This window comes from Pyxicephalus adspersus, chromosome 1 (assembly GCF_032062135.1).
Source record: "Pyxicephalus adspersus chromosome 1, UCB_Pads_2.0, whole genome shotgun sequence".
NCBI classification, from domain to species: Eukaryota; Metazoa; Chordata; class Amphibia; order Anura; family Pyxicephalidae; genus Pyxicephalus; species Pyxicephalus adspersus.
Window position 1 is genome coordinate 121,290,201 of NC_092858.1, and position 14,646 is coordinate 121,304,846.

Here is a 14,646-nt window from a genome sequence, read left to right on the forward strand (position 1 = left end):
AGCCAAGGCAGGCACCTTTTGGCTTGGGAAAAACACTAACCCAAACATTAGATACATTCAGCTTGATTTAATAAAACTCGCCAAGACTGGAAAGGATTTACTTTCAACAGTGAAGCTGGGTTCGGGTAAGGATTTAAAACATTTGCTTACAAATAGCAAATGACTTTTAAGGAATCTATTCCAGGTTTGCTGGATCACCCAGCTTTGCTGAAGAAAGCGATTTATTAGAAAGGGAAGATTAAATGCCTAAAACTAAAGAAAGGGGTTGCAGATTTCCTCATCTGCAGATTTCCTAAAAGGTAACATCCAGGGAGTTTAGGCTTTAATATAAGCCAACAGTACACAAGGACATAAAGCAATGCTCTATAATACTGTAATATTTTATATGTATTATTTTACCCCTTGAAATAATTTTTAGGTTTTGTAGAGTCCCTCCTAAAAAAGATTGTACTTTAGTGCTCATGGTACAAGATGCAGTTTTAAATAAAAGAAACAACAAATGTGTGCACCTAGTATATCCAACACCCAGGGCATATAGATTTGTTGGAAAAAAGTATTTCCAATAATATTCAGAAAAATGTGGTCTGAGTAGACGGCAGTGAAATTCATTTTTTTTATTGTGTTTTCGTCATTCCCTGCTCTTTTCTTAAGCAAAGGACACACAAACAATAAGAACTTGGTATCTTTCATTTCTACTTCTGCTATGTATTATTAGGCCACATAATCAGAATAGAATTTGCAGAATATTTTATTTTTGATCAGCTACAAACTCTAGTTTCTAGTAACTATGAGAACTCAAGTTAATATACCCCTTAACCAGAGTAGTTTAGGGAATAACCTACAGCCCAATCTAGATATTTTTCCATGATGTCATGAGAGTGGTTTTTCCTCAGGGCACGCAGTGAGAAGAGGGATTGATAGGATTATTAAATTTAAGGTTCAAGCAGATGTAAGGCTAGGTAAACACGTGCAATAGTTATCATTTGAAAATGAACGATCAACGAATTTTCTTGATTATTTTGAACGATCGTATTGTGCACAATTCTGTACATGCTGTAACGATAGGATCGTTCACAATAATCCACCAATAATGTACACACTAGATTCGATCGTTCGAATGCAGGAAGTGACATGTGCAGGAAAAAATGAATAACAGAACATTCCACAATCACTGAACGAACGTACATACAATAGATTACGAACAATCGTCGCCTAATCAGATCTGCCGGGACGGTCATTTGTTTCCGGTGAGATTCCTCGTTTGTCGGCGTCGTCGTGCATTTTTTTTGTTAACAATTATCGAATGATCTGTTGTGGATCGTTTGTTTTCAACAACAATTATTGCACGTGTGTACGCAGCCTAAATGTGAGGGAGAGATATTCGAGCCAATCAGATTTCTTGCATACACATGTGGTGACAAAAAAGAAAAGATAAAGTCATCAGTCTTTTGCTGCTCCTTGGCATAATAATCAATTCCAAACTGTATTGAAGTTGTGTAGTTGTCTTTAATGAGTGTTTTGAGAGTAAGGTAAAAAAACATTTAGTATTTGTCAGCATTAAAGTTTTAACTGTTACTACTAAAAGACAGGGCAAAGTCTAAAATGATGGTGGTAGGTTCACCTTAATCAATCCAGTTGTTTCAGCAAAAGCTGGTAGAAATTGCTTGGAGTCAACATCTTATTTTCCTTTAAAACCCATTCAAATTATTATGTTGTGGTAACGTGGTGCCATTATTTTTGAATCACACTTGAATACACCTCAACAATGTGATTTTGTGCTGCCAGCATCACAAAAATAAAAATTGTGACTTCCTCTTGTTTTTATGTGCATTATGGTGTGTTGGCTGTCTGGATAAATGGACCACAACTTAGTGAAGATGTAAAGAAGTTTTAAATGTCATTTGTCACCCCAAATAATTCTCTATTATTGCTACTCCCAGAACTGCAAGCCATATAAAGAAGTTTACATTTCCACCCCTCTTGTGTTTAAACTTCATGTCGGTTTGGTTTGCAGCACAAATGTTGCTCTAGGAACCCATCCATTGAGCAAGAAGAAACACACAAATTAAAATACCAGTTTGCATTTATTTTTTCATTGTACATAGGTTTATTTTTCTTTACATTCGAAAAAGTCACGTGTGTCGACTTCCATCTTTTACAGGCAGTCAAGGCAGAAAACAGAATACAAAACGGACAGACAAACAAGTAAACAAAAGTTATCTTACAATTAGAAGCTTTATTTTTATAAAGAAATTTCAAAAGGCAAAAATTGTAGGACACAAGCTGAAGGTCTCGAGAAGATAAAGCTAAATCTGAATTTGTTTCTTTCAAAGCATGGAAAAAAAGAAAAGGAAAAAGAAAAAAAAACTTTCAGTAGACAAAGCACAGACAGGTGGGTTTTGCAACACAGTAAAACCATCTATCAAAATGCTGGTGTATAATGTGTGCATTGTTTAGCAATAGTACAGGGATAAGGTTTGTTTTCACGAAAGCAGAAAAGGGAGGAAGCAAATGGTTTACAGGACAAGTCTGATAAATAAAAGAATAGATGTTACCCCCCTCCAATATTATAGTGACTTAGACGCTGGTACATGAACATGGCAGAAAAAGTAAGTAGGTGCAACTGTACCTGTGTGTAAGAAAAGCCTATATGGCCTAAATATGAAAACTCTACAAGACTTCAAAAAAATCATACATCCTGAATATATTATTACATCACCAATAGAAAAAAATCTTGTGCAGTGGTGATTGTGGTAGTTACGATAGAGGTATTAAAGTCAAAATTCATGTCAATCAACTTCTTGATTGGTTTACTAGGGGAACTTATATAATTAATTCAAAACACAAACTTGTACAATGGAGATGATCAAGCTTCATGAATGGAAAGTGAAGGAAAGGAATATAACCAAGATGCCGTGTTCTTTGTTTTAATCAGTGCTAAAAAGACAAGTTGAAGTGCTTTCTTATGTACTTAAGACCGCTCTTTCCCCAAATCTTTCTATATGAAGCCCTTTGTGAGATTTTGGCACAATTCTGTTTAAATAGCAACAACATGCAAAGAGCCTAGACTAAACAATTAAACAATTGCTCACCCATGCAAATTCATTAGCTTATGCACACACTTATGCTAAGTAAAATTGTTTTATTTTTTTTCATCTTGAATTTGTTTTATCATGATGGTTGTAATGTCCATTACCAAAAAAATATATATGTAGTGAAAGTGGTGCAAAAGGGGCAACTTCAAAGGTTATTGTTGCAAAGTGTCTAGAATTTGTTTTGAGGAAACCAGGGCAAAAGAACGCAGCTTCTTTTAGTAGCATCTCATTGCTCTACCTACAGGCAACATAAGTTTACACAAATTCCTATCACTGGGGTGACTATAGCTGTACCAACACAGCAAACAGGTCCTTCCTAATCTGTTTTAGAACGTGCTGGAAATACATACAAAGAAAGTTACAGTGATTGCCGAATGAAGACCAGCAAGACACATTCTTTGGCTTTGGCTTCACTGAAATGATAACACCAACACTTTCTTCAAGAGAATCAACTGCACCCATTCACAGTCTTGGTCAAATTTAATTTCCTTCAACTGCACCCTTTTACAATCTTGGCAGAATTACTTTCCCCTAGACAGTGTGTGGAACTCCCAATTTCCTGCTTCTATTGGGTACTGAAATGGGATCCCATGCATCAATTTGTCATTGCACAGGAGGGCCCAAAACACATATTTCAAGAGATTAGGTATAGTACATACCTGCCTACTTTAAAATACCAGAAAGAGATTGTGATATGCTATATGGGGTCCTGCCCTATAGGCTACATACCTCCCACTTAAATGACAAAGCTACACAACACCATCACGATAATTGTCATTATGCAGGGTAATGCCAAACAGAAATTATGACTGGAGTAACAGAATAGTGCAACTTGCTTGTAGATAATATTGTGCTATGGAAGAATTACACATCATGTACACACATACCTACGAGGTCTACAATGCCTTAAGGAAAACCTCGCTCGATTGTAGTTTCTATTTGCTGCCATACAACACAAAATGGCATGGAGTCCTAAACCAGGCCTTTGGGAAGGGGATTTTTATGGAAGGTGTAAAAGATCTAAAGGAGATCAAGAATATGGCACGGAAAAATCTCCCAAAATCCTATATGTGCTTTTCACTTCCAGAAAGATATTTTTTTTCAGGAGTTTGGATTAGTAGCGGGTGCAGGAGGCACTGCATGTACATTCAATGCTTCCTGAAGACTTTTCCGCACACCCAAACCTGCCAAACTCTAGATAGATGTTTAGGTGTGAAACAAATGGAAAAAAACAAAGAAACAAGAATACATACATTTACAGTACAAACGGTGCATATAGCTTGTTGCTGCTGGAGTCTCTGGCATCAAATAGCAGGTGCTGCAGCAGCAAATACAGCTATGCGCTTTGTTCTTCTCTTGGTCTTCCCAAAAGGATCTAAGACTTTGCTTATAGGATGGAACAACGTTGCTTCTTCCTGTGTTTCCGGACTTGCAAGGCTGCTCGTGTTGCCATTTCAAATACTTCTCGCACACCATCCTTTGTCTTGGCAGAGCATTCAAGGTAACCAAAAGCATTAATGCGGTTTGCCATTTCCCGTCCATCTTCTGGCTTAACAGGCTCCTGAAAAACCAAAAGCATTCATTATTTTTACTCAATAAATAGATGTTTACACTAGTTTCTTACAGTTAGCAGTCTCAATAAAACATCAGGCCATTAAATAGGTTCTCATTTGCTGCCATTGTCCTTTGCTTTGGACAAAATGGGGAAGGCAAAGAACTATTACCTGTTTTTTTCTGCAGTCTTCCAACTGAGGGGAGCACTCTTAATATTCCCTTAGTATAGGAAGCTATTGAAAATTCTTCCAGTAGGGTGGGGGTTTTTTGTTTGTTTTTTTATTAAAGAGGTGAGACGGTAAATGCTATTAATATTGATATAAAATCCACCAAGTCTTATACACACAGAAAAAGTAAGGTCCAAGACACAAAAAAATAAAGCCGATATTCTTGGATTTACCCACACCCGCTTGTTTGAGTGGATTACTGTCCATGTAGGGAAATACAATTTTTCTCAATTGCCTTTTGTGATTTTGTAGGAAACAGAGAGGTGTAGCTAACATGTCATAATCTGCCTGTATGTCCTGGTTTACAAGGATGTTATTTTAAAAACACCCATAATGCTCATTTAGCCTACAAAAATGCCAATTCGGAGTCAATTCGTTTTAAAGGGACACTTGGTGGTGTTTAAAAAAAATGAATGGGTGCTTTAGAGTGACCAAGGGTTGCATTATCTTTGAAGCTCAAAAACATCTCTTTGTGTACTAGCATATTAAAATCATTGAAAATTTCTACATGGTCATTTAAATGCACTGGGCCTCAGTGTTATCTAAACATGAAGTGTACTGTTGTAGTCACTTGTAATGGGACCTTACTCCAGCAGAAATGTGCTAAAGAATCAGTATGTCTCTGTGTTACGAGTATTTACTATCTAGCCAATCAGCAGGCTTGAGAGGTCTTCTGATGCATGCAGGGAGATGTATTATTTAAAGTGCACCTAAACCGAGAAAACAAAAAACATTTCTTTAGTTTAAGCACTAAACTACAGGGTACTTGCGTTGTGTCTCTTAGAACCCGACTCTGTGTATGGTGCTGCTGCACACAGAGCCAGACGCTGGGGATAATGTACACACAGGAGTCAAGTCATCCAAACAGTGAAGAAGAGAGCGGTCTCCAGAGAAGTCGGCCATGGAGCCAGTCTGTGAAGATGGCTGCTCAAATGCCTGCAGCAATGACAGTACCTTCGTGGGCGACTGCGCAGGTTAAATATCTGCCATAATAGGCAAGTACGCTGTTGTGCTGGTCATCCCTCGTAGCTTTCTGCCTGGTGAGAATGCTCTTGTAAGACCTATCTATCTTTCTCTCAGGCCTTTAGGAATATGGACCACAGCACCAGGATAACCTTGTTATGTTGCCTCTTATTGATGTTCCATGTTGGCCTGGAAATAGCAAGTTGGCAGCTGACGCCATGATGTAGGTGGTGAATGACTGGTTGAGTGGAAGGACTGCACAGGAACACACAAGGGGTCTGTCGCAGAGGGGAATCTGTCCCTGGGGTGACTTTCGAGGAGAGGTGGGACTGCCAGTCTGAATCTGTTAAGTGGGCCGTCACTGAGTTAGGGAGTCAAATAATGTGATTTGTTTAGAATGCTCGTATGCAACTTTTATCTATATTTTTTATTTTTAAAGCACCATAAACCTAGAACTAAAAGCAGCTAGGCTTATGGTGCATTAAAACAAAAAATTGTTGGGCATTTTTTCTGGATCACGGATGCTTAAAAATATTTTCACCAGGACTGTCATGAACTAGGAAAGTTTGGGAACCATTTCCTTATACTTTTCCCACTTTGTTGCTCTGTTCAATGCTCCAATGGGACCAGACAAGACAAAAATAGGTTAAATGAATAAACAATTTTTAAAAAAATTGGTAGCATTTCTGCTCCCATACCCGTTTTACATACTCGTCCTAAGCATTGGTTTTTAGAAATGTAATATTTTTAGAAAATATTGGGGTGCAGGTTACCCAGAACATCCGATGGAAAACTTTGACCCATACTAACATGTTGCTAATGCCTACCTAGATGTGCAGTAATGTAAGTTTAAAGTCTAACAACTCACCTGTTTCATTTTTGTTAGCTCCCTTCTAGTGTGTTCATCATTTCGGAGATCCTTCTTGTTACCAACTAAAATAATGGGCACATTTGGACAAAAATGTTTTACTTCTGGTGTCCACTTCTCAGGAATGTTCTCTAAATGACAAAAAGAGAAAATAAAGTTGGCGAGTTCCACATAAAAAACCTTTAACACCTAGCAGTGTGATCCAAATAATCCAAAAGATTTAAATACCAGAATTCTGTAAGTCATTACTGATTTTACTTTGAAACTATGCAACTTAAAAAGGTATAATCGCTTTGCATGGACATTATTCTTTAAAAAAAAAATTTTTTTACATCCAAAGAAAAGTTTGAAATTGACATTTTTGTGGCGCTGACTTGCAGTGGGTGCCTGGATATGGCATACACGAACAGGCGTTCTTTATTACCAGATTTAGGAGAATATTGTGGGCAAGCTTTCAAGGATCAGATGAACATAAAACTTGATATTTACTTATAGACCAGCTTCACCTTTTTGCCCAAATCATTCTTCCCTCACAGCCTTTCAATATACATTTTGTATTACATAGTTGAAGGGGCCGTAAAACGGCACTGTGTAAAATGACACTTGCCGAGTTTCTGTTAGTGTCATTAAAAAAGTTCAATGTAACATTTATTTATTGCCTTCATATGTATATCAAAGATGTGACATTTGTAATGAATTGAAGAAGATCCTCAGTGCAAATATAAGGCCTGCTTCTGTGCCAGCTTCTTCTACCCTAGCAAGTAGGAAAACACAACTTTAACAAGGATTTCTTTAAAAAATGACTTAAAAAAAAAAAGATTCACCTCTGCCCTGGACTGAGAGGTGTGGATGAAGTCACCACACTTTACTGCCGCCACCAAAGCTCTTAAAATCCCATGGTAATGCATTCCTGCAATGGGCTGGGATGCATTCGCATGGAATTTCAAGTGCCCAGCTATCCCATGAGGCAGGAGTCATGCACGGGGATAATCTATGCTTTCAGACAACTGTAATAGAAGGATGGTACTTCTTTATCTTTTTTAAAATTTTTTTCATTGGATTTGTTACCTCCAGTGTAGTTTGGGCTCTGGGTGGCTTGCAAGTCCACTTACAAGAAAAAATAAAAACCCTTATCAACCTTCTGGGTTCCTCCAGGGTTAAAAGGTTGAAAAATGAGTCAGCCGAATAAAAACTCTGCTGAATCATTCAGGATGGTGGAGTCTAGCTAACAGTCTCTGGGCTTTTCCATGTCTACACAGTTAAAGCTGTTACAGGTAAAAAACAACATGTATGATACACATTAAATATATATTCTTAAGCAAAGGTTGTTGTTGTGATTATTAAGCAATGGGTTTATTGATTTATTAAAGCTCTCCAAGGCTGGAGAGGATACACTTTCATCAGGGAACCTGGGTGATCCAGCAAACCTGGAATGAATTTATTCAATGTCATTTGCTAGCAAATGTTTTCAATTCTGGACCAGATCCATTCCAGGTTTGCTGGGTTACCCAGGCTCACTGATAAAAGTGTGTCCTCTCCAGTCTTGGGAGAGTTTTAATAAATCAGGCCCAGTGTCTCTGGAGTATGCTGATGGTAACAGAATCACAGAAAACCTATCATGAACCTATTTACTGGCATTTGCAAAGCATCAGTGGTTACTGAAGGCAGGGTTATTTTTTTTTCTTTCAAGAGCTGGTGATAGTGCTTAGAAAAGGTGTAAGGGTAAAGATAGAAATAAGTAAACAGTGAATAATTAAAGGAGGAGGAAAGCAGGGCAAAGCAATGGTGAAAGGGTGAAACAGGGCAACAGTTTACTATTGGTAAAAATCATAGTTATTATAGATATTTTACAGATTTAAAAGAAACATACTTTGAGATATTCAGATTCATTCATCACATTTATAGATACATAGATATTTTCTTACCTAAGCTGTCTGGGCTGTCAATTGAGAAACACATCAGAATAACATCAGTATCAGGGTATGAGAGTGGGCGCAGTCTGTCATAATCCTCTTGTCCTGCTGTGTCCCACAGAGCCAGTTCCACCTACATTAAAATAACCTAATTAGTTTGCACAGGAGGAGAGGAAGGATTATAGGATTAGGAATGAACAGTAGAGATAAAGAGAAAAGTGGAACTTGAGAGGTGATCAGCATTTAGCATACACAGATTGTATAACTGGCACATATTCTGAGAAGAATTGGACAGTCAAGCTAAGAACCATACAATTAACGTGTAAAGTGTCTGGGGCCAACTCATTGCACCTTTTATTTGTGCAGAGCTATATTACTATAAAATGTTACAAATGATCCAAAACCAATTGTGCCAATTTAATACAAATACGGTTTAATTGGAATTAGATCCGGCCCTGGCTTGTTCCTTTAGGCTCTTTGTTCAGTTGATCCTCTACTTTGCTTTTGTCTTGTATAAGCTTTACTGTAAAAAAAATGTTTTACATTTGAAATGGTGGCACATGTTTCTTCCACACAGCAGATCAGACTCATCAGATATGGGAAAACTGGCTGCAATACCAAGGAGTCATCAGAAGCCACTGTAACAAGTGGATATCCACAGCCAGATCAAAGGTTTATGTTAATGCCTCATGGGTCACACATTTACCTTCTACTGCTTACTATTATAAAATTAAATTGATATAATCATACTTGTCTTTTGGAACGATTTGAGAAAAGCTCTCCTTTCAGAGTGAACAAGTGCATGCAGCTCATTGTGATAGGATTCTAGTGCGGACATTTACATTCTTTTCCTGTGTTCTGCTGAACATACTTGGATCATTCCCCTGTCTCACTAACACCAAGTCACCATGATGTCCTTCCAAGTCATTGGTGTTGGTGCCATAATGACTCAAATGTAAAGACTATTTTAGCTTCAAATGCAATGTCAGCCAGTTCCTCAGATAATACTCTGCAGTCTACATTGCTTTACAAAATGCACACATGTTGTCACTTAACTCATTTGTTGCACTCAAGGTGACCTCAGCCTCCACTTCTATAAAATAAATTATAGCTACAGGTACAAAAGCTGAACAAATCCCGATTCAACTAGCTACGTACAAAAGCTGAACAAATCACGATTCAACTAATGTTCATAATATATTGTGTGGTTATAAAAGTTGACTAGGACATAACTACCAAAATAAAAACATGGCAGAAGGTGCTATATGCTAGTCTCTGCCAGAAAAACTATTTCCATTATGCCCTTTATGATCCTTTAATCTTAACCACATCAGCAACCTTTACCACTACTGGCTGCGATTTATTATTCTGAATCTTCATTATACTCCATACATAAACAGGTCTCCTAGGAGCTTTTACCATTACTAACCACACAATGACTCTTACTTTAACTCATCATCAGTATATAAGCAATATATTGCTTTGTAAAAGTGTTTACCACTACTATCCACACATTGCTTTTACTGTAACTCATAGTCTTTATCACATTAGCAATGCATTGCCATACAGCCACAGGCAGTTGTTTTGCCATTGCAATTGCTGGCATCGATATCTGTCTTTAGTACAGCACAAGTGGTTCCTGTGGCTGTCTGAATCTCTCTTCGACCCGTCTTTGTATATGTTGCCCCTACCAGGCATTAATACTGCCAAAGTATCCCCCGTGCACAGGCTGGAAGCCCCTTTGGTACAGGGAGCGGCTGAGCCTACCAGCAGCACCTAAGGCTGGGTCTACACGTACGTTTTTAAAAATGCATGTGAACGTTCCTAATGCGTTTATATTCCTTTTTTATGCAGATTTTTTAGCGTTTTAAAGCTTGCCTTTAAAATGCTGGAAAACGTCTTTACCGTGTTTTCCTGCGTTTATGTTTCAAGTGCTAATAAACGTGGGAAAAACGACCCATTTAAATCAATGGAAGCTTTTACCCACATTTATCCTGCGTATTTGGGTGTTTTCCAGCGTTAACCCCACGTTTTAATTTTTTAATTGTTGCAAGCAACGTTATAGATAATGCTCATAAAGATGCCTCAAGGAAACGTCCTGGTGTAGATTAGCCCATTGGAATGCATTGGAATTTCAAACATGGGCTTTTAAAGCTTGGGGAAAACGTCCATGTAGACTAAGCCTAAAGGAAAAAGACTTGACTGGCCACATTCATGACTGCCATGAAACTGTGCAGGTATGTAAACCAACTGAATACCAATGTTAAGGTTTATTGTTGGGCTGGAGGGTTTATTTCTGGCCTGAATGGGGGTGGGGGGGTTATTGCAGGCTGGATTAGAATTACAATTTATTTTAGACCATTGACATAGGGCCTGTGATGAGCAGAATTCAGGGTGCCAAGCTTCTATAGGCTCCTGAGATGTAAATCTGGCCCCGTTATCAAGGAGACCTGACCAATGTCATAGGCACAGAATTAAGGCCTAAGGTCCATTATTAACCAAGAGTCACATTACATACACAAGCACATTTGGATTTTTATATATAATATGTATACAATTAATATATACTTATCACCTAGCAGAATGTTACTTATCTAGCATCTGCCCAATTTCAATACTGTTGAATTAACAATAGCTTTATATTTAAATTTCTACATACAGAGTTAAAGAAACACTCCATTGGTCTTACCTGTTTTCCATCTACTTCAATGTCCGCTATATAGTTTTCGAAGACTGTTGGCACATAGACCTCAGGAAACTGATCCTTGCTGAAAACTATCAGGAGACAGGTTTTCCCACATGCACCATCGCCAACTATCACTAGCTTCTTCCTAATCGCTGCCATTGCTGGAAAAAAAAAGACAATTCTCATTAATTTACAGAACTGCTACAGATTTAAAATATAATATAAAACAAATGCTCTGTACAGAAATTGTTACCCAGTATTTCCAGGTACTGGGGGTGAATGTGGGTTGTTACCCTATGATGGTGCCCATACCGAGCAGCTGATAGCTATACCAAGTACTCACATGACTGGGGAAGTGACACCCTGCTAGTACACCAGCTGTTTGGATAGATGTTGGGAAGGGTTAGAAAGGTTTTATAGTTGTATACAATATGAAGAGATTTCTTCCTTCCTACTGTGTGGTCAACAGGACACCATATGAAGGGCACACATTGACAAAAGTAACAAACCTTTTTACTGCTTTTTTATTGTGGAAACCTTTTACATGTGGTGTTTGTGATTGGAAATAAAATTCAACCCAAATCACTTCTTTCTGACCCCCATGGATAGCAATGACAACCATTCTCCAATCTATCTAAAACTGGGGAGAAAGCATCAAAAATCCATGAACACAACATGACCAAATGCTAAAATTTGAACAATTTTACCCTAGATTGAAGTGCCATACAATATGGGCATTTAGATGGTAAGTGGTATCAAATAGGTGATGGTTTTATTCTTGCTATACAATGTGTGTTAAAGTGTTAATAAATTAAATATTTATTCTGTATAGTTTGTATTTATATAGATGCAACTACACATTTTATTGACGAGGTCAGTCAGATTAAAAACAACATCCATTCTAATGATTTCCATCATTCACAATGCATAGTTGTAGTAGGCAGCAATCCCAAGGTAAACTCTGAATCACTGCACTGACTACCACCATGACTGTATAAATAAACATTTATACAATTATTCACATATGTATTCATCATTTCTAATTCAGAGCCAATGGAAAGTTTATGGTTTGAGGTTAGGTCTTTATGTTCACAGTTCCAAAATACTCAACAAAACATTGTAAATGTACATGTATTTTAAATTTTGCAAAGTGCTGGGTGTCAGATCATCCATTTGTCAGCAGAACAGCAATAGGAGCAGCCACTTTTGGATTGTTTTTCGTTCTTCACTACTTTACGAGACACTGACTTAGAATGACTTAGAATAAGTTCATGTACAAAGACTTAGAATAAGCACTCATCTAATAAAGCAGCAGGACACTGCATATTCATAAGCTTGTAATGTGTCAGTGACCCACTGACAAACAGTCTAACAACCTTGAACTGACAACAAGTGAGCCATTTGAAAAATAAAAAAAAAGAATGAATACATTTTCCTATTGCTGTCCCTTACTTACAAAATGGCACATGAACAAGAGCAAATGGCAGAAGAACAGTATTTCAATGCTCCTGAAACTGTTAGATGAACGGGATTCTCTGGACACTGCAGCTCTTAAGCTATGATCACAGCCCAGGAGTCATGGAGGACAAAAAATTCAAATTTGTACAAGATCGTTCATTACTATGTTCTGGTGGAATAATGAATAAACAAGGACAGCACAGTGAGGCAAAACTCACTTGTCACCCCCCCATACAATAAATCTGGACAAAGCTGCATGTGCAGTGCTCCCTTATTGTCTTACCACTAAAACAGGCCTATAGGCCATGTTCAGAATGTTTGAACATTTTACACTGGGCATTTCTGCTCTGTTCAATGCTTCTTAGATTGTAAGCTCTTCTAGGCAGGATCCTGTCCTCCTCCTGTGTCACTGTCTGTATCTGTCTGTCATTTGCAACCCCTATTTAATGTACAGCGCTGCGTAACATGTTGGCACTATATACTGTTTATTAATTTCCCATTCACTATGGGTGGCCATGGTTTAGGGGTGGCACCTCACCTCTACAATAGCCATCTGAACATAGCCTTAAGGAGAGTGAAGATAAGCAGTGCGGTTGACAGGACAGGTAAGTATATCATTTCTTCTTTGCTCATTTACATAGGTGACGGTTATTTCATAACAGATATACAATGGGACAATATTCTGTGCTGGCATTAACAGTTGGGAGTTAATGATGGCTGACAACGACCATTATTCAACAAAATTTGGCAGCAGAGATTTGTAAGTGGAAGTAACCAAAAAAAAAAACAGTTGCTGGGTGTCCTATGCCCCAAGGCGAAAGACAAATACAAAGAAAACAGCTTCAGCAAAGTTGTCCGTGTGTAGCTGGGGAGCAGCAAGAAAGGACATGGAGCTTTTCTAACTGGCTACCCCCATCCCATCCAGAGATCAGTTTGAAAAAGGCATGATGAGACAGCTTTTTTAGTAATAGGTTCCCACCATGCCTTTTGAAACTGATCTCTGGGTGGGATGGGGGTAGCCGGCACTCATCACCTTTCAGTGTAGTGGATTCTTCAGTGATTTAACAGGAAAATTTGCAGTGTCTGCATCCCTTTAGAACCATCATACCCTTTAATAAGAATCTCATAAAAAATGATAGCACTCCTTAAGGTAGCAATATTAAACTGACTTGGAAAATTACAGTGATTTCAGATTGAAATTCGAAAGGTAATTTTTTTTAACAACATTAAATAACAAAATGGCTTGTGTAGCAGTTTTGTATGCCATAATAATGTAACACAATTGGAGCTTTTATAAAGGAAAAGGAAAACTGCTAGGTGATCTGGTTGTTTAGCATGAATAGTGCCCATGGAAACTGCTGGTGCTTTATAAATACTATTTGATTATATGAATACATATACATACTCAATGCAAAAAAAAAAAACAAAAAAAACTTACTACTTCTATGTAATTAAGAACATCAAAAGAGACACTGTCGGCTTGCCTACGCAAGGCAGGCATGCAAGGGGAAGTGTCTCTGAACTGACCCTCCTTAACAGGTAAGTGTTCTCTTAAAGTTCCTCCAAAGCTGTCAAGAATATAAACGTGGCCTAGCAGCCAATCACTAGGTCTAAGCACTGTGCGTTTTTGGAGAGTGGACATGATGTTAGCACCCCCCAAGAGCTTACACAGCTAAACAATCTGATGTCACAGCTCCCCTGGGTCTTCACAGCCAGCACCAAGATGCATGGGTATACAAAAGTACAACAAAGATTTGCTTCCCTTGGGCAGGGTTGATTGTATGTGTATGTGTAGGGCAGCACGGTGGCTCAGGGGTTAGCACTCCGGCCTTTGCAGCACTAGGTCCCAGGTTCGATCCCCAGCCAGGACATTATCTGCATG

General features: G+C 38.2%; 1 protein-coding gene across 2 annotated transcripts in view; it reads right to left on the reverse strand.

Moving 5' to 3' along the window:
- Positions 1–2,065: 2,065 nt before the first annotated feature.
- RHOC (ras homolog family member C) overlaps positions 2,066–14,646 on the reverse strand; it is a 43,337-nt gene continuing 30,756 nt past the window's right edge. For both annotated transcript variants that reach the window (XM_072425792.1, XM_072425800.1), the window contains exons 2-5: positions 11,310–11,467; positions 8,633–8,753; positions 6,708–6,838; positions 2,066–4,656 (exon numbers count right to left, since the gene is read on the reverse strand). In XM_072425792.1, the coding sequence (XP_072281893.1) occupies positions 4,483–4,656; positions 6,708–6,838; positions 8,633–8,753; positions 11,310–11,465 (582 nt within the window). In that variant the 5' untranslated portion in view covers positions 11,466–11,467 and the 3' untranslated portion in view covers positions 2,066–4,482. The remainder of the gene's footprint in view (positions 4,657–6,707; positions 6,839–8,632; positions 8,754–11,309; positions 11,468–14,646) is intronic.